The 27,896-nt window shown below is 41.9% G+C and overlaps 1 protein-coding gene across 2 annotated transcripts in view; it reads right to left on the reverse strand.

Annotated features, from left to right (window-relative positions):
* Positions 1 to 6,689: 6,689 nt before the first annotated feature.
* Positions 6,690 to 27,896, reverse strand: part of EP300 (E1A binding protein p300) — a 60,023-nt gene continuing 38,816 nt past the window's right edge. For both annotated transcript variants that reach the window (XM_054387046.1, XM_054387045.1), the window contains 14 exons: positions 27,404 to 27,643; positions 26,687 to 26,775; positions 24,326 to 24,406; positions 21,756 to 21,812; positions 20,333 to 20,410; positions 19,214 to 19,281; positions 17,456 to 17,606; positions 16,971 to 17,117; positions 15,961 to 16,074; positions 14,046 to 14,211; positions 13,203 to 13,367; positions 11,029 to 11,190; positions 10,301 to 10,582; positions 6,690 to 8,972 (listed from right to left, as the gene is read on the reverse strand). In XM_054387046.1, the coding sequence (XP_054243021.1) occupies positions 6,729 to 8,972; positions 10,301 to 10,582; positions 11,029 to 11,190; positions 13,203 to 13,367; positions 14,046 to 14,211; positions 15,961 to 16,074; positions 16,971 to 17,117; positions 17,456 to 17,606; positions 19,214 to 19,281; positions 20,333 to 20,410; positions 21,756 to 21,812; positions 24,326 to 24,406; positions 26,687 to 26,775; positions 27,404 to 27,643 (4,044 nt within the window). In that variant the 3' untranslated portion in view covers positions 6,690 to 6,728. The remainder of the gene's footprint in view (positions 8,973 to 10,300; positions 10,583 to 11,028; positions 11,191 to 13,202; positions 13,368 to 14,045; positions 14,212 to 15,960; positions 16,075 to 16,970; positions 17,118 to 17,455; positions 17,607 to 19,213; positions 19,282 to 20,332; positions 20,411 to 21,755; positions 21,813 to 24,325; positions 24,407 to 26,686; positions 26,776 to 27,403; positions 27,644 to 27,896) is intronic.

A 27,896-nucleotide genomic window follows, 5' to 3' on the forward strand; every position in this document is an offset into this window, starting at 1 on the left:
TCTAGGTGATCCTGCTCCGGCAGGAGGGTTGGACTGGATGATCTTCCAAGGTCCCTTCCAACCCCTAATGTTCTGTGATTTTGTGATTCTTTCTAATTAGGGTCACAACTTAATTATAGAGGGACAGTAGCGAGGAGCTGGTAAAGTCCACTGCATGCAACTCTATCAGCAAATTTCACAGAATCACAGAATCAATAAGGTTGGAAAAGACCTCAAGGATCATCAAAGTCCAGTGGTCCTCCAGATTCAGGTTTTCCAAACAATCCTTCAGCACTTTCAGGAAACAGAGAATTGCTTTTAAAGTATTTAAATAATGTAGTTGATATTCCCTTGTGAGCACTGCTAGATGGTGCACTGCTAGACAGTCCACTGCATGACAGACAATGAAGCTGTTTCCAGAAAAGACACAGATACAAAATTAAAGGTTCATTAAATCTTTCCACTGCAATAATCTTTCATGTAACACATTATGAGCTTTTGCTGGTGTGCCTCCCCTGTTTCCCTCTCAGAGCTGAACAAGCAGCACTACTCCCTTAGGTCATAGACAGATTGGCTCAAGGCTTCTCAAGAGCTTAGGCAAAAAACGAGTTCTGTCTTGACACAGAACAGGCTTAAAGGCAGTCCCCATCCCATGGCTGTTCATGTCACTGCTGTTCTAAATAAGCCTTTCCAATAAAGAAAAGTATGTAAATAATAGCATTTTTAATTTGAATCAAATGCAAACTGATTAAGGAATACTTATATTCTCTATAATAATAAAAACTTTGTTACATAACATTAATTGTAATATCTTTGTAAAGCCAGCTCCTTTCTTTGGGGATGTAACAGCACTGACAATCTCAAGAAACCAAGCCCCAGAACTTAGATTAGACTTCCCTTTTCCTATCTTCTTCTCTGCTGCTGCTCTGGGCCTGGTCTCTGCTTTTATGCTATCTGAAAAAAAAAAAAATAAAAAGACCATCATGAAAAGGCTGCTGTCAGGTGAAAGCACAGAAGGGATAATTCCTGCAGGACACAGGCCAGGCTGCTTCCCAAGAGCTGGATACAGGTACTCAGCTCCAAGATGTACTTCAGCAACAGTTCTGTCCCTCATCACCACAACTTCCTTTAGGGCTATTGTCATATTGACTTTTGGTGCTTGTCTGCTGGCTCTGTCCCCTTACACATGCTCTGGGATAAGGATCTCACGTTCCAGGTCTCCAGACTTCATAGATTCATCTGCTGCTCCTCCAGGTCCTCCTTTTTTTTTTTTTTTTTTTTTTTTTTAAGTTTCCTGCTCTGGAAGTAGCTGGAAGTAGCTATTCTGAAGAAAAAATGCTCACAGACTTGTAATCTTTGGACATACATTCACAATACTTTCTTTAAAGAAAGCAAGCAAAGTAGAACAGCTCAGCAAAACAACAAGCACAAGAAAAGCAAATGCTTAAAGGACCTTCAGCTTAGGGTTTTGCTCATTGGTACAAGCAGAAAATGGGCACTGACTTCCAGTGCTGTGTCTGTAGACCCCACTCCTGCCCCACAGCCCCTATGCCTGCAGCCACTGTCCCTGGAGCAGTACAGAGGGCTAGATTCTGCCTTATCAGGCCTCATTCCCCAGCCAAAATGTAACAAGGCCTCAAACCCCTTTCAGCCCTTGCTGATCCTTTCTATATCAACCCAGGGATGCCCCTGCAGCTGAGCTCTTGCTCCACCAATCCCATTCTGCCATGACTTTTGCTCCACAGGGTACAGCTGTACCTGCAGTCTTTCTCCATTTTAAAAAGGCTGCATTGTGGAAAACAAAAAGCAAAAAAGAAGAAACAAACTAATATGAAGGACTCCTTGTTTTTCTGGGCAGCAGAAGCTGTGCCCTTTCAGACAGAGGAGCAGGGTTGGCAAAGAGCTTTCTTTTTGCCACTGCCACTGCCTTCCAATTCCTGCCATTGCCTTGGGCACTGCAGGGGCAGGGAAGAAACAAAACACCAACACAGCTCACAGCTGAATGCCACATAGCTCTGTACTGCCAAAATACATCAGCCTGCCACCAGCCAGCACACCTGGGGAAAACAACAATTTGAGCCCTGCCAGCTTCACCAGCAGTTATGAAGGGCTTCAAAATGGCTATGGGAGGTGGTGCCCACGTTAATTCCTTCACCCTCCCTAAATCCACCATGCTCCCTACAAGAGGGAGTGTAGACTGGAGCCATGGCTCGTTGCCCATCGTTACCCACAGCACTGGTTACAGAACTGGTTTCTCTTTCAGACATCCACAGTGTGCAAGGAGTGTCAACTGAGATCCTGCTCTAAGAGAGTGCAACTAAGGCAACTGAAGCAAATCATCAAACCCTCATTTTTCCAAGTGAAGTGCCAGATCAAAGTCAGGCTGGTAAGTGCCAATGCACATGATGTGCCTACAAGGCTGACAGAGCCTTGCCTATGATGCAGGCATAGATGCTGCTGAAACCTCTTCTGGACTACTGTGTGCTGAGTTCTCATCTGGAGTACTATGTCCAATTCTGGGGTCCCTGGTTCAAGAAGAATAAGGAACTACTTGAGACGATACAGCAAAGGGCTGTGAAGATAATTAGGGAAGTGGAACAGCTCTCTTGTGAAGGCTGAGGGACTTGGGACTTTGTGGCCTAGAGAAGACTGAGGGAGGATCTTATCAGTGCTTATATCCCTTGTACTAGTGCAAGCCTTATTTGAGGCTTCTTGCTTTGTTGAGGCTAGGGCAAACCAGGAAGTTCTTGGAGACACTGCAGTTTCAACACTTTGAAGCCCCTGTCTGTACTGAAGGCAGAGTCTGTGCTCAGTGGGTTGGGAATCAGTGGCTCCCATGATGATGAAGGCTGGAAGTTTGTGACCTGAATGGCTAGAAGGATGTATCCTGCTCCACCTGCACGTGTACAGGACAACAACAGAATCAGTTCTGCCAACAACATGCCCTTATGCCAAAGGCAGCCAACAGCCTCTTCAACGCCATTAGGAAGGGCATTGCCAGCAGGTGGAGTAAGGTGATCTGCCCCTCAACAATGGTGAGATACATTTGGAATGCTGTGTTCAGATCTGGGCTCCACAGTACAAGAGAGATAGACACATAGTGAAGTGAGTCTACCAAAGGGCCAGGAAGCTGAGGGGGCTGGAGCATCTGTTGGATGAGAAAAGGCTGAGAAAGCTGGGACTGCTCAGGTGACTCCTCCTGAGGGGAAGTACACAGAGAGGCTGTGGCACCTACATCGTGCAGATACTCATCTGGACATTACCCCATGCAACCTGATTTAGGTGACTCCACTTGGAGCAGGGAGGTGGACTAGATGATCTTCAGAGGTACCTGTCCATTCCAGCTATTCAGTGGTTCTGAAATAACAAGTAGCTCTGTACAGAAGCTGTGAAGCTAGAACATAAAAACCCCAACAATGTAGATATGTGCAGTCACAGGACAATACTGCAGGCCTAAGGCTACAAGAAATTCACTGCTCACCAACTCAGAGTAAGTAGGAACTGGGTAAAACCAGATTTAGAGGTTAAAAAACCCAAGCATGTGACATATGACAACCACCCCATAAACAGTAAATTGGTACATATTATGGAACAATGAACCAGGGACAAGCAAGGTGTGAAGTAATTTTTACACATAGATGACCTCAAGCCTGAGAAAGAAGTCACAAATACTTTGCTCTTCCCTGTGACAAACTCACTGTAGGCCCTTCCCACCTGCAACTTCAGTCACTGACACCAGGACTCAAACAAGCATGAGAAGAGGCAGACACAACAAAGTTTACATCACTGAGCTACCGATTATTTAACTCTAAGAATCAGCATTGCTGTAACTGGACAAGCACTCTTTGACTGGACCATTAAAACTTTGTGAGTTCTTTTTGCTGGCCCAAGAGTCAAACAAATAGGTGGAAAGGGAAACAACCTACCCTAACTTGGATGCAACCGACTGGGCAAAAGCATTCAGCAGTAATACAGACAGCACCCTAATTTTGTTGCCTGCCACTTCCCCACTCAGTCACAGTCTTTCACCTGTGAGTTTTGGTGCTCCAGTAGAATCAGGGAAAGCAGAAGGAAAAGGATATAAGGGGGAAGGAAACCCCATTCAAATCCAAAAACCACCCATCACCCACACCACCTCAATAAAATGCTTGAGTTTGTTTCAGAGCATTCACTAAGAGGGACTGAACAGCTGTGCTGTCACATAAAATACCCTGTGGCATCTTTTAAGCGAGTCACTGTGTTGGCATTCAAAGTTAGAAGATCTGAACTCTTTGAATCAAAACTGCTCTGGAGGACCTTGAGGTTTCCCTGCTTCAGCATGGGTCAGATGTTCCCAATGCAGGCTAGGATAAATGAAACATTTTGTGCGCTAACAAAGGCACAAACGAAAGCTGTTTGCTCAGCTAGGATACATGAAACTCATACAAGTCAGAAACACGGGCACACTTTACACCTCACCAGCCAGTACAGGGCCAGAAGTAATTTTATTTCTCCTCTGTCCTGAGAAGCCCCTCAAGGCTGGGTATAACCAGGCCTTATGGGGGGGGGGGGGAGGAAGAAAAGATAAGAAGGAAGAGAAAAGCTTGCCATGACTGGCACAGAAACACAAATCTAATCCCAGGCTGCCATGCTGGCATTCAATATGTTTTGGGTTTTTCTGATGTTTGTTTTGGTTGTTGTTGGTTGGTTGGGGTTTTTTTGTGTGCTATCCTTTAAAGCAGGTCAACAGCAGCCCCTCACAAAGCAGATGAGGCAATTGTGGGCTTGGTGCAGAGCTGGTCGGTGCCAGGCAGGGGTAATTGGTATGAGGATTAGCCAAGGGTGAATACCAAAAGCACAGGGCTGCACTTCCTTAAGCCTCTCCGGAACTTTCCACCATCTGGCTGAAGGTTTGCTACCAAATGCCCATACTCTGCCTCTGGCAGATCACCAAACTGACTAGGGGGTGATGGGACACCCATGTGCCACCTCAATGCAGCATGTCCAGGACATCCACACGAGCTTACCTCACGCTCACACTTTGGTGCCAAAAGGCATACAATATATTCCAAGTGAAACAGGATCTTTTAATATCACATATCCAAACAATAGTTCTTATTTCAAAATGCAAAATAGGTCCTTTGAAGATCAGCTGCTCCTAGGCTGTGTGAGCAGGGTTGGGGTGCAGCTGACTGGCACAACTGTTGAGGTCAGACCTCGTTTCTTTGGTAAGATACATGCCGGGAACAAATGCGAATGCAGAGCTGTACCAAAAATGTCCATTGAGAAGACTAATTATGACTCCACATCCCCTTATTAGAGATTTGCATTTTAAAACAGTCATATACATTAAATAATTCTCCAACATCTAAATAGCAAACATGTGAAGTAGCATCTCTTCTGCTCCCCCCCCCCCACCATTTTAAGACCAAACAACACATGGGAGAGAAGGGAAACATTAAAAACAGGCTGTCTGTCTCACACAGTTTATTTAACAATAGGTAATAAGAAATCAATTTTTAACAGTCTATACAGTGATCGAAAGTTCGTATTTATAAGTAATCAACTTTAATTGCATGATTTACAACATTTGAGGGTCTGTCTTTTTTTTTTTTTTTTTTTTTTTTTTTTTGCTTTCTATGTTCAAGTTTTACAGAAAGTGGAAGAGGGTGGGAAGAAAAGGGGCAGGGGAGAGAGAAAGCAAGCATAAAGAAGAAACCCCAGGGACTTTTTTTTTCTCCTCAGGTTAAAATCATCCCATTGGAATTGTTTCTTACCCTCTTTTTTTTTATTTTTTTTTCCTTTGTTAGATGTAAAAATAACAAAAAAAATTCTTTCAAGAAAACAGAAACCACAATATATATACTACATCCATTTGGCAGCTGCCCCTGTGTATTTGCAAAAAATGTTGTCTTCTCTCTACATGTACAAATTATTTTAATACTTGAAGTTTGTTTTTTTTTTTTTTAATTTTTAAGCTCAGACTCTTGTATAGAAAATTCTTGGAGGACAAAAGTAGACTTCAGGAGGGGACTGAGTTATTTAATATTTTTACATTTTTTTTTCAATGAATTGACATATTTCCAACCAAAGAGGAAAAAAGATCAGTATTTTTATATATATATATATTTATATATGTAATGTATTTTTTAAAGCAACATTAACCCCTTTTGTCCTCCGGTTTTAGGAAAAGTTACTCCCTTGTTTTTCTGTCTTTTTGTTGTGTGTGGTTTTGTTGTTTCTGTTGGTTTTCTTTTTGCAGTGACTTGAAGAAAAACCAGAATAGGGAAAATGTTTACCATCTGCCTCAGTAAATAACTATCAATATTACATATTTTCATTAATTTAAAAAACCAAAAGAAACCAACCCAAAATAAAATAAAATAAAACCTATTGGAGGTATGAGTAGGGCATCCTTTGGTGAACAGCCAAAAGACCACCCTCCTCCCCCGACCTCCCCAACGCACGCAAGGAGAAAAATAAAACATAAACAAGAAAAAAAAAAAAAGGACTGGTTATGATTCCAGCCATAACAAAAATATATTCTTTGTACTCTACTGTCCCTCAGGTTCATTGTTGGTTTGGTTTTTTAAAACCACAAACTACCGCTGCAGAGTTCTCAGATGTGTTCCAGGGAAAAATGTTGTTTTAGCTAAGAAAGATTCAAAAAAATTCGTCTTCAGTACAAAAAGTCTTGAGAAAATAAGTTCTTTTTCTTTCCTTATTTTTTTAATTTTTTTTTATTTTGCTCCCAAAATGCTACAATGTGTCTAGTGTATGTCTAGTGTACTCTGTGAAAGGTTTGAATTCAAGTCTGAGTTCTCGGAGCTGAGCCCCAGTTCCGTGGCGCTTGTACCATGGAGGCCTGCCATGCCGGGATTGCTAGCAAGCTGGGAAAGCATTGCACTCTGGTCCGGGCTGGCAAAGTGCCCTTGATCCATGGGGTTAGCCTGGGCAGCTACCAGTCCTGGATGTGGGGAGCTGGTCTGCGGGGAGACGTGGTGTGGAGAAGGCTGAGGTTGCATCCGAGGGGATGGGCTGGAATGGGGGGGCTGGGACTGGGGCCGCGGGGAGGGTACAGGCTGCGGAGAACGCACTTGATTGGTGAGCGATGAAGGGAGCTGCTGGCCCTGTAGGTGTGGGGACTGGGCCTGATTGGGGAGCATGTGCTGTTGGGGGCTCATAGGATTGGGCTGAGCTGGGGACCCCATCTGCTGCTGAAGTAGCCTCTGCTGGAAGGCCTGCTGCAAACTAGCTCCTGTCTCTGCACTCATCGCTTGTGGAAGCTGGCTTATTTGTCCCATGTTTCCTTGCTGCATCTGCTGCATGTGATGCTGCATTCGCTGCTGCTGTTGCTGCTGCTGCTGCTGTTGGGGATACCCGACGCCCTGGGGCTGCTGAAACTGGTTGTGGTTGGCCATCCCTGGCCCCAGCGCTGGTCCTGCTCCCTGCTGCTGCTGTTGCTGCTGGTGGCGCTGCTGCTCAATCATTTGGTGCCGCCTCATCAGGAGGTCTCGGAACTGGGGAGCCATCCCCGAGTGATTCATATTCATCTGCTGCGCCTGAGGATTCATTCCAGCCATGGCCTGCTGTGGCTGCTGCTGCGGCTGCTGCTGGGTCATGCTGGGTCTCTGCACGCCAGCTTGCATGGGGTTCATGTTCTGCATGGCTGGGTTGGGGTGCACCCCTCCTTGCTGCCCTTGCATGGCCTGCTGTGGCTGGAGACCCGGCTGACCCTGAGGGATGCCAGGCTGACCTGCCATCCCCTGGGGGTTCTGGGAGCCCGCGTACTTGGCAGCCCGCTGTTTGATGAAAGCAGCCAGCAGCTGAGGATTGGAGTGAAGGATGTTAAGCACCTGCTGCTGCTGCATGGGTGAGCTGGGAGACCTGAGAGTCCGCAATAGGTTTTGTAAGGCTGCCTGGGGCAGAGGTGGTTGTTTGGGTTGAGCAGCGCCAGGTACCTGACCCATCCCTGGCTGAGGTGCCATATTCATTGGCTGACCCGGCTGGGCTACTGACATCATGGATGGCCTCTGCATTCCTGGCTGTAGCTGAGCTTGGGGTAAGCCCCCCTGCACCCATGGTGGCTGCTGCTGGATTCCTGCTGGCCCCATTCCTTGATCTATATGGCCACCGGGACCTCTGCCTATCTGTGGAGGGTTCATCCCCATAGGTGGCATCTGGGGCATCTGGTGCTGAATTGGCCTTTGGAAGATCTGAACCTGTGCCATCTGACGCTGGGTTTCTGCTGCCCGCTGGATCTGCATGGCCATTTCCACTGCTGCTGGAGGAGGACCCTGAACAGGTGGTTGAGGCGGCTGGGGTGGAGTTGGAGGAGTCACCTGGCCACCTGCCTTGCCCTGGGACACAGCGCTGGGGGGCTGAGTTCTTGGCATGGTGTAGGGTGGCATGCTGTTGGGAGGTGCAGGCTGAGGCTGCGAGGCAGGCTGGGGAGGAGGCTGTGGCTGAGGGGTTTGTGGTGTCGGGGGCTGCTGGCCCGTTGGAGTTGTTGGAGTGGCTGGTGTGGGCGAGGGCAATCCCTGCTGCTGGCCTACCACACCGGTCCGCTGCATGCTTGCCATCCGCCTCCGGAGCATCTGTGCCTGCTGCAGGCGGTGCTGAAGCTGCTGTTGACGAAGCTTGTGTTTGATGTTGAGGCAGAAGGGCACCGGGCACTTGTTCTCTTGGCAGTGCTTTGCGTGGTAGCAGCAGAGAGCGATGAGTTGCTTGCAGATGGGGCAGCCTCCGTTGGTTTTGCGTTTGCAGCCTTTGGTGTGCTGGACAACTCGCTTCATCTTCTGGCAGGACGGCAGCGAGCAGTTGGCATTCCGACACTGGCAGGCGTGGACCAGAGACTGGATGCAGCGCTGAATGCTCAGGCGGCGAGAATCGCCGGGGCTCTGCGTGGTGGCAGTCTGCTGGTTGTTGCTCTCATCATCTAGACCGAGGCCTAATTTTTCCATCTTGTGGTCGTGGTTTTTAGTGTTATAGCAGGTGATGCACAGGTCATAATCCTGGAAAGACAGAAGAGGAAGAAGTTAGAAGTGCTCCTGAAGCTCCATACGATAAATAAGTAACTTCACACTGCCTTGACAAATTACTCCCAGTCTGTTCCGGGCAAATTGCTGCTCTAGGGAAAAACTGAATCTTTCACGCCATGCTCAGGTACAAAGAACAAATCCAAATTATAACCAGGGAAAAAGTGTGTGGGTGTGAGGATGTCTGAAATCTACACAAACATATATAGCTTGAAAAGCAAGTTTGCTCTACACTAATAAGTCACACACATCTGGGGCAGAAACACCCCCTTCTTTCATGACAGGAAACAAGAAGAAAAAGGTAAAGAACAAATAACTGTCCACCTGCTGCTGCTCCCAGCAAAGAGGGCAAGAGTGGCAGGAGAGGTATCAGTTTTCAAAGTGAAAAACGAGAATGAAAGTTGCATTTTATATTTTCAGGTGAGTTAAGCAGCAGAAAGTGCTGACAGAGGAACAGAACAGCATTTACATTCTGTGAAAGCAACAGCACACAACTTGGGGCTCAATAATCGATTTTCAAGAAAAAGAAAAAAAAAATCCAAGTCCTCAGGTTTCCATAACCCACAGGAAATGTAGAATTTATTTTCTGGTATATAGAAGGACATGGGAGCATCAAATTTTTATCTGAGGTTTTCAGAACTGCATCTGAGACAGTTATTTACTTCCAGCAAGCTAAAAAATTAAGTTACAAGCCAGGTTCATGGTTAGTCCAGTTTCTGGAGGACACAATATTGACCACTGGGCTTGATCTTGAAACACACTAGTATCACAAACACTCTGAAGATAAAAATGCTGTTTAAAGCTTTCTACAGAGACAACAGGGTAGAGGAAGAGGCACCAAAGTATAGCAATCTGACTTCTAGCAAAACAAAACCTCCATACCATTAAACCAGTGGAGAACCCTAGTTACAGAAATACTGCATCAACACCACTTCTGACCCTGGAAGAAGAAAGGACACACTGCTCTTCAGACATCAGCAGCTCCTTCTATTACAGCTCAAGTAATTGCTACAGCTCCCAACTGCTTAAGCAGCTGCACCTTAAATGAATGTCAGGAAATATAATTCTGCTTTAGTTCTCTACAGCTTTAAAAGCAGAAAACAAAAATCACACACTAAGTAGTGGATTAGTGGAACTGCTTGTTATGGAAAACATTTCTTCTCCTTCCTTTCTGAACTGCCAGAGGATGAACTATAGAGAGATCTTGGTCTCCATCAGTTAACACTGAGAAATTAGTTTGGGTAAAGAGCACTCTGGACACAAAAACACAGAGACATAAGTAAGGAAAACTTCACCAAGCATACCTCACACACAGTGCAGTGCCATCTGGTCTCCACATGATGCTTGCACTCGTTGCAGGTGTAAACAAAGCGGTCCTGGCTCTGGGTATGCAGTTCCACCAGCATGCACATGGTTGACCACTGAGCCCTTCGCAGTGAGGAGAACTCGAGGTGCTTGTCTCTAGCAAGGGTCAGGAAAGCATCACGCCCATCCATCAGGTCACACGGAATGAGTGGGTCAGGCTCAATGATGGGGGGCAGGGAGTTGGCTGTAGGGCCAGCAATGAGACGAATGACAAAGAAGACCTGCAAAGTAAAAAGACTTAATATTCTGGCACTTACCAAGATGCTAGGGTCACCAACCTTTGTAACACAGAGCATACAATTCCAGGACCAGCTAACATTTGAATGACATGCTCATCTGCTGTCAGGGTGATGTGCTTGTGGAAATTTCAAACATCTGAGTGCCCTGCAGGTACACCTTCTTCAGAAGCACTGAGTAAAGGGCACTAGACTCAACAGTATCAGTAAAACTACTGTGACCATCTATGCTGTTAAAGAACTCTGTACAAGGACAATTGTATTTGCACTGCACTCAACAGCAAAGAGCACCCAGATTTACTGCTACTTGTCTGCTGTGCAACTCAATTCTCCAGCCAAACTTGTGTAGTTTACAAGGCATGACTCTGAAGCATCACAGATGTTTACAGCTCTCTACTTAAGTATTTATTTCTCATTCTGTCAACTCTTACCTCCTTGTGCTTCTCCATAGTGGCATACAGCTTTTGGGAGAGGTCATTGGACACATTGGGCATGCCTGGCTTTTTCTTATTGCCACGACTCAAGCTGCTCTTGTTCTTACTTGTCTTCTTATTGTTCTTCTTTTTGGCATTTTTGCTGTCTCCCTTGCTCACCTATTAATTTTAAAGGCATATTATGTCAGGTGTTTAAGTCACACCACATCAGCATTCAATTACTTTCACAGCTTCTATAACTGCAGAACACGAGGCACTTCACAGTAATTTACTCTGAAGACACTTAACCAGGGTGCCCTGAAACATTAAATAGAATCACTTCAGAGGGTATCAAAATCAACAATACATAGTTCTAGAAATATTAAAAGCCTAAACGCTCAGGAGGTGCAAGGGAAACGTTATTTACTGAAACTTGTTTGTCTGCTTTAGCTGCACACTGAAAAACATCTTGGATGGTCACAAAGGGGTTCAGCAGATGGCTCTGCAATGCAACTCAAAGCTAAAAATAACTGTAAAGTACAACTTTTACTGCACTAAAGAGAGGTAAGAAAGACCTACTCCACCTAGATCCACCTGTTACAGCTCTGACAGATATTTAGTTTTTAACAGACTGCATTAAACTGATTTTGTTCTGAAGCTATTGAGTCCAAAAGGCATTAACAGTGCCATTTCTAGTATGTACCTTTCTCCTGTCATATCCTGCAACAGTCAAACAGAACAGGTCAGCTTAATTTCAACCATAATCAACTAGCAATGAACAGTTCATTCTCCATGCTCCTCAGAGGACCCATCCAAGCACTACAGCATATGATAATCAACAATCAAAGCAATTCTTTTCCAAATTAAGTGTTTTTCCTAAGCTTAAAATAACTTTGTCAGGATGGAAATTTCCAGTGAACATGAACGACCACCTCTTCATTTGAGTGTACAGTTTATTATTGCCTCGTTTTCAAGAGGTAAAACATGGGGTCCATAAAAAGTTACACCAATTTTTAATAGTATAGGCTAAATCCTAACATGTTGCAAGCTTCCCCCACCACAGGATTTTGAGGGCAAACTGCTGTGAAGGGTCAACTAAAATTGTGGACCAACCTCACACACAGAGCTAGGGCAATTCCTCAGGGCTGGTTTCTGGTATAACACTAAGATGGAGATTTGCAGCTATGTCAAGTGGAAACCAAACCTTTAAATAATACCTTCCTAAGTAAGAAGTTAGTCAATGCAAATTTGATATCAAGTTGCCCAATTCCCAGGTTACTCTTTGACTTAATTTAATCAAAAAGACCTTGGAAGACGTATCATGAATAGCATCACAGGAGAGCCACAAATCGCAGTGTATTGTTAAACCTAACTTTTTTGATCTAAACGAAGAAGGCTCATTCTAAATCCTAACAAAAATCTAATAAGGTGATGAAGCAGCAGTGTTTAAACGGAGTTCACTAACAACTTCTACCATCCTTAGCCTAGAAATTCACTACCCTTTTCCATAAAAACTCAGAAGAACCAAGGAGAGGCAGATACACAAATTGTGCATCTGTTAATTTCCAAAATTACTGTTCATTTAAGAGACAGAAGAATGTGAAAGCACACTTGTTACATGTTCTCCAAAAAAAAAATTACTGCACAAGATACAGGAAAGAAATCACTCTGGGTTAAGCAGCCCAACAACTGCTCAGCAGTAATTTGTGTGTTGGATTCTCAATGGTTTAAGTCTTTCTACTTTAATAAAACCCTCTGCAGAATAAATGACTAAATCACAGCACTCTTACTTTTTTAGCATACTCTGCTAAGATTGGTATTATAACATCTAAGTTAGAAAGAGAAGAGTCAGCTACTACTCAAAAGTTAAAGCTTAAGGAAAAAGCTTCCAAGTCAGGTTGAGGTGCATGAACATCGATCATTGGCTTTCAAAGGCAAAATATTCAGCTAGCAGCTGTTTCAGTCTAATTGGCTTTGGTAATTAGTTAGGCTTATAGCCATATGAACAGCCACTGCTCATATGAGTGTAGCTCTGAATAACAAAATGTAAAATAGAGACGTGTATTAAGAGTGAAGCTAGGAAGGTGAAAAAAAGCCAATTAACCCAAGTGCCTAGGCCCTCTTTTTATAAAATCAGCCATATGTAATCACAACTTGTACATCAGATCATGAAATTGCAGAAGCATTCTTACATCTGTGCTTTCATTACTAGTGTTTTCTTCTCTCTTTCGTTCTTCTTCCTCTTGCTCTAACTCCTTAATGCTCTCCTCTAGAACATTAGGCCAGAAATCCCCTTCAAAGTAAGGTAGCTCTTTTGCACTTGTTAGACGATCTTCTGTTGCCTGCTTAAATATATCCTGAAAAAAAGAGCAAAACACTTGGTTACTATTATTAAAAGTCACCTAAGTAAAAGTAACCTTTTCAAGTAAGTGATAAAAGGCATCAGCAGATCAAACAAAGGAGAGCTTAATACTTCAATTTTGAGAGCATAGTAAGTGCAGATTTAACACTGCATCAGCCGCAGGAAGTTTGTCAAATACATTTCAAATACTCCCAGTTTGGAGAAATAAATCATTACCATGTGCTAGACTTCAATACACATACTTACCAAAGGGGACAATAAAAGCTAGGGAACTGTTGGCACCCTCCGAAATCCTGCTAATTCCAAAGCATTTTACATGCTTCTAACTACGTCAACAGCCTAACTTTGCAATTTCATTTCACCCAGGAAGATTAATGATTCCACACATTTTCTTTGTGTTAATGAAATTAGACTCATTGCTCTTTATGGTATTCCTCAAGAATTTAGTTTTGTTCCATGGAATCATTTCAAATCTCTTCTAGAACAATTTCAAGAGCTACATGCTTTGAAGAGGATGTATTTCAACTCTAAACTTTTAGTGCTCAATTCACTTTAAACCAATACACTAAACTCCAAGAAACAGGTACATTACATAAGGCAAGGAAGGAACCAAGACAAAGCTGGTGGAACCCCTCCCCCCTCTGCTCCCAGTACAAACACACACTTAACAAACCTTGTAATCATGGACAATGCGCTCCGACACAGATTTGTCCAGCATCTTTTTGTACCACTCTTGCAGTCGTTTGGGTTTGGGTATCTTTTGGTCAGGAGGATGGCAATGGAAGATGTAGTCATCTCCTTCACTAGGTGGGCATGCCCAGATATGTCCAGTAGTATACCTAGTATCAGTAGAGACAAAAAAAGGCACTTGTGGGCTTTGATTATTAATGTTGGAGCTTGCTCTCCTCTCTGCCACGAGATGGAGCCACCGCAAAGTTGGCTGCCGTTGCCAGATGGACAATAATTACAGCTCTCCAAGATGTTAATTGTAGTGCTCATTCCAGCTTCACTCATGTGACAGTCTTGCCAGCTTTACACTAATTTTAAAAAAATCAGTGCTATATGTAGTTTACAGTAGTGTGCATGGTTTCCAGTCTAGATAAAAATTAAAGCCTAATAGAGACCTAAAATTGCTACCTTCCAACTAACTACTGAGAATGATAAGACACCAGGTAGTAACTGTCAGAATTATTTTTTCTTGGGACATCGCATTCATTACCTAGCAACATTTCAAAACCAACTTTAAGACACAGATTTCACTTTTCTACTGTAAATCCTCTGTTTTTTAACTCTGAGGATCAGTTTTACAAAGTTGCACAATTATATTTGGGAATAAACAGTCACTTCCAACCTATACTATTGGATGTACAATGCAAATACTACAAAGACAGATGACATCCAAACAGTAGCAGCTGCAGAGAATATAATGCAGCAAAGATCACTTCTCCATCCTCAGTTCTTCTCTATTAGTTTTGGAGAAGAACTCCAGTAGGAGGAATAATCAGATCTCAAGTTAGAGAAAAAAAAAAAAAATAACCATCCTTGCCATGCTGAGAAATGTATCTGCAGAACTCTACCCAAACCCTAGCAACTGCAGCCAGTTGCCATTCCTTCTGCCTGAGAAGGGAGAGATGATACTGTGTGACCAATATTGTTTTCCAAATATGAGAACCTGATGTCATCCATTAGCACAGAAAACAGCATTAAGTAAAACTGAGGCCTGAGCTCTAGGCAGCAACTTTACAGGCTCACAGGTTATAAAATACATAATAAAAACAAACAAAAAAAACCCTCTGAAGTATAACATAGGCTTCTGAAGCACTACAGAATGTATCATCTTACTGAGGTACTGACGACAGTACCACCCATCTCCACTCCGACGTCCCTAGTTTTTCTTATGCACTTACTCTAAACATAGTTCCTAAGATTTTTTCATTAATAACTCTTTGCCAAGCTACCCTGGATACCTCTGGCAATAGACTGATGTTTAATTGATTGCCTTTTCTACTTCAGTAATCATGATCATTTAAATTTCCACCTTTCTCATTTCTTGAGTAGTTCTCTGTTTTCCTTTGTGCTGTCCAAAGCACAGTTGCCTTGCTCTAACTTTTCAGTTTCTCACTTCAACTACTGGTTTTGTAAGAGATTACTTAGTGGCCCATATACAGCTGTTACAGAGTTAATCAGTACAGACAGAATTCTCCTTATAAACGTAAGTTAAGAACTTGCTAGCCCAAAAGAATGACCTGATTAAGGCAGTAGCATTACACAAGAACTGCACTATCGAGAAGGACAGCAAAATTTTATGGTCCAGATAAAAAGGTTCACTTTTTCTGATTAGACTTAAAGAATTTTTATAGAAGTCTGGAAACCTAAAAATATCTGAAGTATAAAGCTCTCCTGAAAGGCTTGCAATCCCCTTTTTCTCTTTTCTCCTTTTCAACTATATACAGGTGTTGCCAAGTTATTCTGTTACTGGCTGATATTTATGCACCGTATTTTGCACCACTAGGATGTTGCAATTACATTTCCAGTAAGAACCACCTGGCATAAATGCTGCACATAAGAACACATTTAAAAATGCTTACCCTAGTTTCTTGACATATTCTAGATATCCTATTAGTATTTCATGATAGACAGCAGTCCTCAAGCATTTAGGGCGGAAGAAATGAACACTATCAAGGTAAGATATATACACACGCCTAGAAAACAGAAAGCAAACCAAAATAAGGCATGATGAGGAGCAGATTTCAAAGTAGTTCTATAAGTTTTTCCATGTTATTTTATACATTTGAAGCATTCAACCCAACAGCAATCTTCAAAGCCTAAATCACCTCTAGAAACTCAGCTTTCCTTCGATATCCTCATATCCTAACCTCATCTCTCTAGAGCTATCCCTCAGTTCAAGAAGGACAGGGAACTGCCTGAAAGAGTCCAGCACAGAGCCACAAAGATGATTAGGGGAGTGGAACATCTCCCTTATGAGGGAAGGCTGAGGGAGCTGGGTCTCTAGCTTGGAGAAGAGAAGACTGAGAGGTGACCTCATTAATGTTTACAAACACGTGAATGGCAAGTGTCAGGAGCATGGAGCCAGGCTCGTCTCAGTGATGTCCAATGATAGCACAAGGGGCAACAGGTGCAAGCCGGAGCAGAGAAGGTTCCATATGAACATAAGGAAAAACGTTGTGAGGGTGACAAGACATTGGAGCAAGCTGCCCAGAGAGGTTGTGGACTCTGCTTCTCTGGAGACATTCAAAACATTCCTGTGTGACCTACTCTAGGTGATGCTGTCCTGGTTGGGGGGTTGGATGATTTTTCGAGGTCCCACCCAACACCCAGTGTTCTGTGATTCTGTGATCCAATCTCTTCTTTGAGAACAGTGACAAATGACCCTTAAAGTCAACAGCATCTACCAGCCAGCATCTCCAGAGAGCAGTAACTCTAAGGATGTATTCTCTACAGAAGCTACTTTGTTTCTAGAAGCTAACACCACTAGCAATGTTCACATAGGCAACAATGAAGCTCCATAAAGAACTTCAGAACATCGACTCAGTTGAGACAGTACCAAAATGAAATACACTTTCATGCAGCTCCTCACCTTTGATTGGGTGGAGGACAGTCTGAGCCATACTCCTGTACATGCATCCCAAAGAAGCACAAGTCCACCCCATCAATCTCCTCGAAGGCAAAAAGCGCTTTTGTTCGGTAGGGGAAAGACTCAGCCATCTCCCCACTGTCTACAAACCTGCAGGTAGCACAGGGTAAAAAGAACACCAAATGTATTCACATGTCACTAGGTAAAGGGATCAATGATAACGGCTACTCCAACAGCAACGTTTGTGTCACGATTTCAAGTTAAACACTTACAGACTACTCAAATACAAGGCATCCACATTTTACTATGATAAAGATGACACTTCCCACAGCTAATAAATATGCTGTTGTAACGTCTGTTTGTTAAGAGCTGGTCTGTGGGGAAGTTTTGAATACAACAGAATTTTTTTTAAACAGGGGCATGTAAGCCAATCCAGTATCTTCCACCTTCCCCAGAAGAAAGCAAAACTCAAACCAGAATGACCATACCTTGCTTTCATTCCTGGTTTTACTTCGACAGTTTTATCCGATGCATGCACCACCCTAACTGTAACCTCTCCTGCCTCAGGGTGATTCTGCCGCCTTAGGAAATCATTGACTCTGTTCTCCAAGAAGGTACCAAGTCTCGTAGCTGGTAATCCTGCAGAAGCAGATACATCTCTAAATATATACAAAACTGAACTGTGTAAATGTGATTTCCCTATTCAGATCTTAAGCGAAAAGTGACTTTCTTGCATGCAGTCTGTTATCATAAATTAAAGCTTTATCTTTAAACACTAACAGTTCTGGATGGGAGTGGGCTGCTTTTCATCTGTGGGCATGCATATGGTTTATGCATTATTTAAATGAAGAAAGATTCTGTATTTCAACCCAATTTCTATCTGTCTTACAAAAGTCAATCACAATTAAGGCTTCTCCTGAATAGAAGCTGTTTATTAAACTGGATTACCAAAGACTGCTCTCAGACAGCTCCAGAAGCAGACACTGCATTTGGAGGTACATTCTGTCTACAAAGCCACACTACCTAAGTTAGTCCCTCCACATGCCAAAAGAATACATTTCAATAAAAGAACAACTAAATATAAATGTATCTGTAAGTAATGCAGTTAGTTTAGAAGCTTCTTCACCATAAGGGTAGTGAGATACTGGAACAAGTTGCCTGGGAAGATGGTGGATGCCCCATCCCTGGATGTTTTTAAGGCCAGGCTGGATATGGCTCTGGGTAACCTGATCTAGGGGAAGGCGTCCCTGCCCATGGCAAGGGGGTTGGAACTAGATGATCCTTGGGGTACTACTTTCCAACCCTGACAATTCTGTGATTCTGGTTGTCAAATAATTTCCATACAAAGGAAGTACAAGCATAACTAACTAACTAACAAAAACCTAAAACTGAAAGGGATTTTAAGACTTCTGCTGTAAGAGGTCCTGTCTCATTGCTGTCCATTACTTCTGGTAGTTACATATCTATCAGCCTTTCATACCTCCATTTTAACAGCTTTCAGCAAAACATCACTATAGTAAGTCTGCAATACATAAAGGTTGCTAGAAACACTGATAAGAACTGTTCTCTTCCTGTGTTCTTGGTGAATCTACGGAGTTTTGATTTGGGAGATTTTGGGAAAAGACTCAGATGTTGAAATCATTCATTGAATGATTTGCTGAATCTTGATGCTATTGGTTGGCTGTGGATTTTTTTTTTTAATAAAAGCAGAAATGTAAATTCTCACTATCTGTAAGAACTGCACCAACCTAAGAAACTTCTGAAATATTTCTCTTGTCTACAGAACAGATGACTGCACAAATTTGCGTCTAGATTGCCTTCAAATCAGCTGTCTTGATCAAGAGGAAATGTCTACAGAGTTTTGTTACCAGGTGGCACAACCTTTACTACTTTCAAGAGTAGCAGTAGTCACGGTGATTTGAACACATTATCATGAATTTAAGTCAGACTGCAGACACAAAACCACTCCCCAATGCTATTAATACTGCAACTGAGCTAAAAGATGCAGATCTTGCATTAGTAGTGCTTTTAAGCAATACCCTAACCTTCTGCAACAGACTCTTAACCAATGACAACATCTGTGGAATGCAAACATTCTGACCATCACAGAACTGATGCTGAGAGCTGAACAAAAGCATCCTCCTCTAACCCCCCCGCCCCAAAAGGCAAAAATAATGTAAAATCCACCTATTCCCCATTCATAAGAAATTACTTAAGAGTTATTGGTGCAATTGTCAGAATCTTACTTTTAGCAGAGAATTTGTTCTCTTTCCTGGTTCGTCCAGTTTTCTTTAGGCAGCCATCACAGACAAAACTGAAACAAAAATAGGAGAAAGTGAAATACCACCTCAAGTCAGATTGTAAAGTTCCTTAGCATCTTACCATTAAAATAAGAATCTTTCACCAGATCTTAATCTGGTCTGGAAAATACTTTAACTGAAATCTGAACTAAAAAGAAAGCACAAAGAACAGTGCCAGCAGACTGTTTCAGAGCTGCAGATAAGAATCTAAACTCTGGGGTGGTGGAATCTCCTGTCAGTCACCCATGTCACCACCTGCAAGCCCAGGAAACAAGGGTCTCCAACTGGCAGGTCTAACAATATTGGCTTAAAGTATTCTTGGAACAAATAAGTCTCAAAAACTGTTGTCTCTGATGGAGATATCACAACACATGAAGCAAAGGACTGGTATTTTTTTTAAACGCCCAGGTATGCTGTAGCATGAAACAATGGGCAGCTTCTTCCTCAGTTACAGCATGCCTACCCTCTTCTGCAGGATGGGACAGCAGAAAGCTAAAAATTATCATTTCTTGTCAAGAAAAGGAACATTTAAGCTCTTATAGAGCTTTATCTTCATTTCATTTTAATCAGAAGAGCCAATATGCTGATCAAGAACCACAGAATACCTAGAGAAGACCATACTGTCTTTCAGACTTAATCTGATCATTGAGGTAAAAAAAAAAAGTGAGTTTACCTGTTAAATTGTTACAAAAACTTTTTTGAAGACGAGAAAATGATTTGTACAGAAAATATCAGTGTGGAATTGTTACCAGAACTAAAACCATTTTCATTAAGTACTAGTATCTTCAAACATAAAAGGCAGAAACACAAGGCTGAAAGGCCCCAATTCCACACAAAGGAATGTTAGAAACGTTTAAGACTAGAAATAACTTCATGTACAACAAAGATAACAATGTCTAAGGCTGATGTTAATCTACATATTCTGAAAATTTTCATGTGGGAATGCAACTTCTTCTATCAGACACCCTTTGAAGTACAACCAATATAAAGAAGTTTATGCACTAACTCTTGTAAATTTATCAATTTGTCATACACTCTCTACTTAAAGGAGGAGAAATTCCTCACCCAGAAGGCCAGATTATCTCATTATGAAGAACACAAATCTGGTGCATTTTTCTTCCACACTCTATACATTCAACAAATCTGTAGAAGGATAAAAATAAGGGAAGGGAAACAAGGTTAATAGTATCATTACTTGCTTGTGTTTCATCAGAGGAGTTCTAGGACTTAGGCTCTTGAGCCTGTTTAACATAGAGGGCTCACGTGTGCTGAAAACAGCCTCCAGAACGAATGAAGAACTTAAGTCAGGTAGACTATGCAGGGACACATTACCATTTGCTTGCCTTAATGCCACCCACTTCACTCACTTTTTAAAGTGAGGTCCTTCTAAGGATAAAAGCAGTGAACTGCTTGTTGCTCTAACACAGGGCAAAATGCATTCACTTATGGAAGAAGCAAAGAACCAAATGCAATAGTTAGCTGTTAGTTGCCCCACTATGCTTACACATTGCAAATACACTCCAGAAAGGTGGGAAGGAATCAGAAACAGTATCAGTCACTTTCAGAAGATTACCAGAGATTTAAGGACAACTGATGTAAGTGATATGGTCTGCTTCACAGATGTTGGTGAATGTAACTGTCCAAAATACCTAAGGTTGCTTCATTCTTTCATTCATTCAGGACAATCTGACTACTTTAGAACACGTCTGAGACTTTGAATGAATAGCTGTAATTCAGGTAGAGCATATGGCATCATACTGCAAGTTAGGCCTCTACTCTAGGGTTAGGCTGTATCTTCACTATAACAAAGGGAAAGAAAAGTTATGAATTGAGTTACTATTCTCTCCTTCCCACAGCCCTTGTAGAACAGCAGAACTAGCTGACCCATGTGCCCCTAGAAGGATGGTGTAGGAAGAACACATCCTTTTTGCACTTTCATTTGAGAATGAAGGTAATTTTTGCAGCATAGCAGCACAGGTGTATAACGCAGGACCATGTAAAGTGGCTTCACAAAAGCCCTCAAGATTGTAAAGAAAAGCAGATGAGTCACCATCATCTTAACTTTACTGAATGTCTACAGCCCTGCTTCCAGAGCAGTGTAACAACTTTCCCTTCTATTACAGATGCCTGTAAAACACGACAACTAGAAAAGCCAACTGCACTGAAAGGGCTACCACCAAATTACCCAAATCAGTTCTGAGACTTCAGCATTTATCACAACAGGGCTTCAAAGCAGAGTTCTCTGCATTCTTCCTTCTGCTGCATCCACATTCAAGGCAACGAAATGCAGTCATTTCAGCCCATACAAACAGCACTAGGTGTATCTCAGGTACAGGTGTGGTGGTTTGGGTCCCACCACAGAAAGAAGCCCCTGTCAGCTAACAGTACAGGAAATTTAGAGAAGCTATTGTGACAGAATAAGCTGTCTTTTAGGAAATACTGAAAATGAAATGAGGCTCATTCAAAGTGTAACAACAGCATTACTTACAGTTCAGGGTCCAGTGTATCATTCTTTCTTTTTGAAAACTGCTCTTTGTTTATTGTGCTATGGAGAAACAGGCAATAAATAAAACTCAGTTTTAACATAAGGCAATGTACATTCATGCCATAACACATATCCACACGCCATAACACATATCCACACACCAAGACAAAACTTGCAAGCAGATTTTTTTAAATCACTTACTAGCGCTGTATGGAAAAGGAATTGTATTTCACAAAGTGACAGACAACTAAAATATATGCCACCACTGACTCTGCCCAGAGCTTGTAGAGGATCACACTGCTCCCTTGTTCCAGCTTTACTACAGGATAAATAGTAAAACTTGCTGACACTCCAGTTTTGGACCAGTCTGATCAGTATTTCATAGTGCGAAGTATCTGATACACTTCTCTAGTATTCTGAAGGCAGAGATTTCCAATATCTCTGATGGCTGAGAAAGGCAGATTATTTTATTTCAGATTCCCCTAGCTTCCAAATTCTGCAACCCCACCCTGGCCATTACTCTACACTATCTTTACCTACTCTACAGCATTTGCAAGGCTAGAAATTCCATCTTTTTGGTCAGTAAGATTCCAGGTATCTTTCACACCAGTACATTGAAAATATTCCAGAAAGGTCATACAAGAGTACTTGTATCTGAAACTGTACCCCAAAGGGTGAGGAAATCAGTGTGTGCCTCTCTAAGAAGCAATGAGAAAGGCTTAGTCCAACCTGAACAAGGGTCATTAACCTTGCTATACTTTCATTTCAGTGCTCATTCAGGCTAGTCCCACCTGCAGAATGCGTGAAGCTCATCAGATAAATGATGAAAGTTCAGTCTCCCAATTGCCTCAAATTATTATTATATTTTATATGGAGAGTGGAAGTATAAAGAGGACCTGACATATATAATCTTAACATGAACAAAAGGAAAAAGGATTAACTACAGGTTGTGGGAAGAGAGGAAAGGAGCAGGATCTACATGCACCAGTACAATGAGTTCCTCAGAGAACTCCTGTAAGCAGGTGAAAGAACATTCACAAATGAACCTGCTCCTCATGTGCAGCCTACAGCTTCCATCTTCACTACACAACAACCAAGCATTTAAACCAGCTATGAAAAGTAGTACCAAGAGCTGGAAGTACCTTAACATTACTTGTGTTCAAAAAGCTTTTGATTGTTTTTGTTATTTGGAAACATAGAAGTTGTTTCCAAATCTGGTGTAAAAACCAAAGGCACTCTATGCTGCCTTGTAGCCTGACTCTCAGAGGTTTGTGGAAAACCATTTCAGCCTAAGGGCATGAGAGAAATGGTACGCTCTTAGCAACTAAACAAAAATTCATATATAACATGAATATATTTGGTGTTTGGTTATGCACAAATTTAGATGTACATAAATACTTGCTTCTCTCCTATGTGAGTACTTCGTATTCCACATCCCATATTAACAAAACTGGACAATATTGATTAAATGTTGGGTATTTGCTTCTACTACAATAGCAATCAGTGCTCTCCACTGGGACATGGCCCATTGTACTGACCAGCCCATGAACATGTCATCTTCCTTTTTATTTCCATGAAGGCAGATGTACTTTTACATCTTCCCAAGCCCCAATGCTTCTTTCACTACTGTTCTAGATACATCCATCAGTGCAACCAGGATTTGGTAACATGATGCTAAAGACAACTTCTGTTTCCAGTGAAGGTTAACTCAGTTTGTCCAGCTATGAATTTCAAGAACTCTTCCCCCTAGCTTCAGACTTTCCAAGTTTCTTACTTGCTTCCATTGGCAGTGTTTCTGAAATGTCCTTTCCCAAAAAGCTTTCTTCAATAGCTCAAAGAATAACTGCTTGGCACTCACTTGTCCCTCTCCTTCAAGGGGAAATGCTGTTTCAAAATTTTTGGGAGGTGTGAGGAGGGCACAGCAAAATGAAAGACTGCCCCAAGTTTGCCACCACCATAAAAAAGGCAACTAAATCCATGCACAGCCTTTTACCGTGATCTCCTCAGCAACTGTTTAACATTACTTACAAGCAGATGGGATTCCAAATATTTGTATGGCAAAATGATGTTGCCTGCTTCAGATATGGATAAACAAAATCTGAAGCTGAATACAAGTTTAATAGCATAACCAGTCTATAAAGAGAAAGGTACATTTGACTATTTCAAATGATGTCAGTCAGCTGCCTTGCCTGCAGGTATGGTTATTCTTCTGCAGAAGAATACTTCCACATTTTCTTACAGGGAAGAAAAGCTCTTTCCCCCTTTCCTCTCTATGTGTATAGTTGCAATTTTAAACACCAAGTGCTTGTATTTTTCAGTTCAGTCAGTCCAGATCTTAAATTAAAACAAAACAAAACCAACACAGAACAAAACCAAACCAAACCAAAAATATCCCCAAAACCCCTCACAAATCTATAATACAAGCTCAGGCTTTTAGGACAATTGTCTGGTCCACCTTTAACTAATCTACAAGCAGCAAGTTACCCAAAATAAACTCCTTCCCTTTGAGAAAAGCACCACAGACCACGCTAGAGCTTATGAATGCACAGCCCAAGCCAGCACAAAGAACTCACGTTTGAGGTTGTGAAGGGTCATCTCCCAGAGAAACGCTCTCCCCTTGGATTTCGTTGAAGCACTTCTCACAGAAATGATACCTGTCAGCAAGAAGGCCATATTTGGGTGAACTGCTCCGTCCACACAACACAGCCCGAGTCAAGCAACGGAGCCACCAATCACAGCAGGCCAAGGAAGGGACAAGAGCAGAGAGCAGGTCATCAGCGGCGACAAGGATATTCAATGATGCAGATTTATGGGCCCCACATTGTTTGGTTGGTTTGGGTTTTGGTGGTTTGGGTTTTTGGTTTTTTGTTTGTTTGGTTGGTTTTTTTGCACAATCAAAGCCAAGTGCAGACAATGACAAGCATGAAGGAGAAATAAAAAAAAAAATAAAGACACAAAGAAATGGGGATTTGTAGGACAAAAAAAAACACAGAAGCAAGACAAGACAACACAAAGCAGAAAGCCAAGGCAAAGCACAGATTAGCATTCAATCTCTCAAATGGGTTCACAAGCAGCAAATGTTAAAGCAAATTAAACAAGAGTATTCCATTTTAGCATACCCATACCCTCTTCATTTTAATAATCCATGCCACGTACAGCAAAGAATTAAAATGAGAAAGGGGAAAGAGCACAAGGAAGGAAGAACTGCTACTCTGACTTGCACATAAGGGCAACAGTTCTGTTGGCAGGAGATTCTGCAGGAAATGAATGGAAAGAGGATAGCCTTCTATCTTCAATGTATGAATGCTGAAAGGCCACAGGATTCTTTCCCAGTTGAAAGAGTTAATCACCAGAAGCTTCAACAACAACAAAATCTGTCCTCAAAAGTCTTACAGACTTCAGTAACAGCACTGTCAAATTGTATGTTAACTAAATACCTCACATTAACTACACACACATAATGCTCTACATTGGTATGATTCTGCCATAGCCCAACCCTGAGAGTAGAGCAGTCCAAGCATCAAAAGAGAAAGTATTACACAGACTTAATTTCTACTTGAATAAAATAGTAATTCAAGATTATACCCTAGCCCTCAAAAACATTCCTAAACTGTGGCCTCTCCATTACTAAGGCATGTTAATTGAATGCACAAGACATCCAAAAATAGAAAGAAATAAAAAAAAATAAAACAAGTTAATAATAAAGCCATACAAACTGCACAATAGCAGTTGTTTAGGCTAAAAGAAGAGGTTTCTTAACCCTCTCTCCCAGTTTTCACCTCAGATAATGTAGAGAACAGTACTGGACTTGTACATGTCAGTCTAGAGGAATATGCATGTATGTAACAGTTTACAAGTCACATGTATGCATACCTCTTACAGTGTCTGGAAACATGTAAAGCACACCAGAGTTTGAATAATAGAGCTTGCAATAGATCAACATAATCAGAAGACACTGACACACTGAGAAAAGCTCTACGCTAAGTCTAAAATTACAATAGTTATTGTGGGATACTATAAGCTCATTTTCTACTTCACTCCTAAAAAACTCCATTCACTGCTATAAACTATTAAAGAAGATTAAGGATGTAACTCTTTGGTTGCTTTCATCTGACTTCTTAAGAAAATGACAATTACTGCAAGATCTTGACTTTTAGGAAAAAATGGTTTTGTTTTAGGAGGTGGTTTAAGGTGTTGGAAAGAATGGAGTGCAAGAACTAAATCGATGGAGGTGACAGTTTGGAAGCAGTCAGCTCTCTGCTGCTCAGGCCAGGTGATATCTGAGTGTTAAAGTGTGTGTTTTCCTGCTCCTTCCTGCCTTGCTTCCCCAGCTGGCAAGAGATACCTAGCAAAAAAACCTCCTCTCATAATAGGTTTAAAAAAAAATTCAGAAGAGCTGTAGAAGTGGCAGCATTTTAGAGAGCTGGTGACAGCTACTGCAAGACAACTCCTTTAAGGAAACTTCACAAGGAAAAACATCTATCTACTGGAGATCTGAAGACACACATCTTCCAATGAAGGTGTGCATCACAAAAAAAAGTTTGCCCTTTAGTGTTAACTCCAAAGAGCAAACCCAAAGGTTGCCAAATATAACATGTATTATGATCACTTGCTGCACAGTTTACTCGGTGTTCTGCACTGGAAATACTGCTACACAGTAGGAAGCAAAGACTTGTATATGTGTTTTGTAGGTAACTGTAAGATTTAATTAACTGAAGGATAAAAATTCAGTAAATCATATTTTTGCAAACAAAAAGAGGAAGAGCTAAGGCTCTTTTGCAGAAAGGTAAACTATTCAAGGGCACTTCCAGCAAAGTTTTATCTTAAAACACAAAGGAGTACACATATAAAGAGAGTGTATATGTAAATACATGCACACTTTTAACAGACTGATTGCAGCATGCACAAAACAGCAGCAAAGGACTTTTCCTTACCTGTTCTGGTAGCTGTAGTAAGTGGCATCTCGAGGGATCGTGCATAGCTGTTTGCCATAGCAACACAAAGTCTGTGGTGAGAACTCCAACTGCAAAGAGGAATGGGTTGTTTAGTACTCATACATGTTTCTGCATGCTCTCCACGGGAAGCAAGCGTGACCTAGACAATCACTTTCACCCCGTGTGCACAGATCTCACGGCACCCACAAGTGTACGCATAAAGTGCTAGGCATAAATAAAATATACAGTGGGCTGCTATTCTCAGTTAGCTCTTCTCCAAAGATGGAAAGCACATCAAATCAAGACAATGGAAATACAATCTCAATATGCAGAGAAATAGAGCACGCTTCTTCTGCAGTAACACAACCATATCTGTTTAATTTGCAATAGCAAATGAGTTGGCCCTAACCAAAATAAGCCTTCAGTTACTGACTTTTTCCCCCAAGGGCTTATATATAAATAGATAATTTAAGCACCAGATAAAATTAGAAGACCCATAAAAACCTCAAAATCAGATTACTCAGGATTGCTAAATGCTGGTAAACTTGCAAAATTTTTGACATGCCATAACTGCTAACAACTGCAACTGCTGTATTTTCCCTCCTTCAATACCAGGAAGCAAGGAGCAAAACCAAAACAAAGCAAAACAAACCAAACCAACACACTCCAAACCCCCCTGCCCAAAAAAAAAAAAAAAAAAAAAAAATCTTTCCTTACCTTTCTTCCACAGCAATAACCAAGGCTCTGCATAACTGGGTCAATTTCTTGCTCAAAGACCTCTGCCAGTTTGGAGCAGTACTTATATACCCGGGATGTTTTGCGGTTATAAAGCCAGGCATTATTGAACATGAGCCAGATGTCATCTACATATTGCCATGGTTCCTGGTACTGTCCTGTATCTAGCTTCCTCTTGATAGTAGAAAGGTCCATGGGGTTCTTCACTATGTCAAAATAATCCTGCAAGAATCACAGTGTATCAAAACACTGCTGTAGAACTACGTTGTGCCATGAGAGCATGTGCGCTTTCAGCATATAAATTTTTCTGCAGTGCATCAAGAAAAACAGGTTCCTCACTGACTTGATTCTCAAACTGATTGTGACATACAATGAAATCTCTAGGCAATACCATATCCCTCCCCAGTGCCTTCTTTTCTTTATTCTCAGGCTTTATTGCTCTTCCACACCTAAAGAAATAAAGCCACTCTAATTT

Source organism: Indicator indicator, chromosome 14 (genome assembly GCF_027791375.1).
Source record: "Indicator indicator isolate 239-I01 chromosome 14, UM_Iind_1.1, whole genome shotgun sequence".
Taxonomy (NCBI): Eukaryota; Metazoa; Chordata; class Aves; order Piciformes; family Indicatoridae; genus Indicator; species Indicator indicator.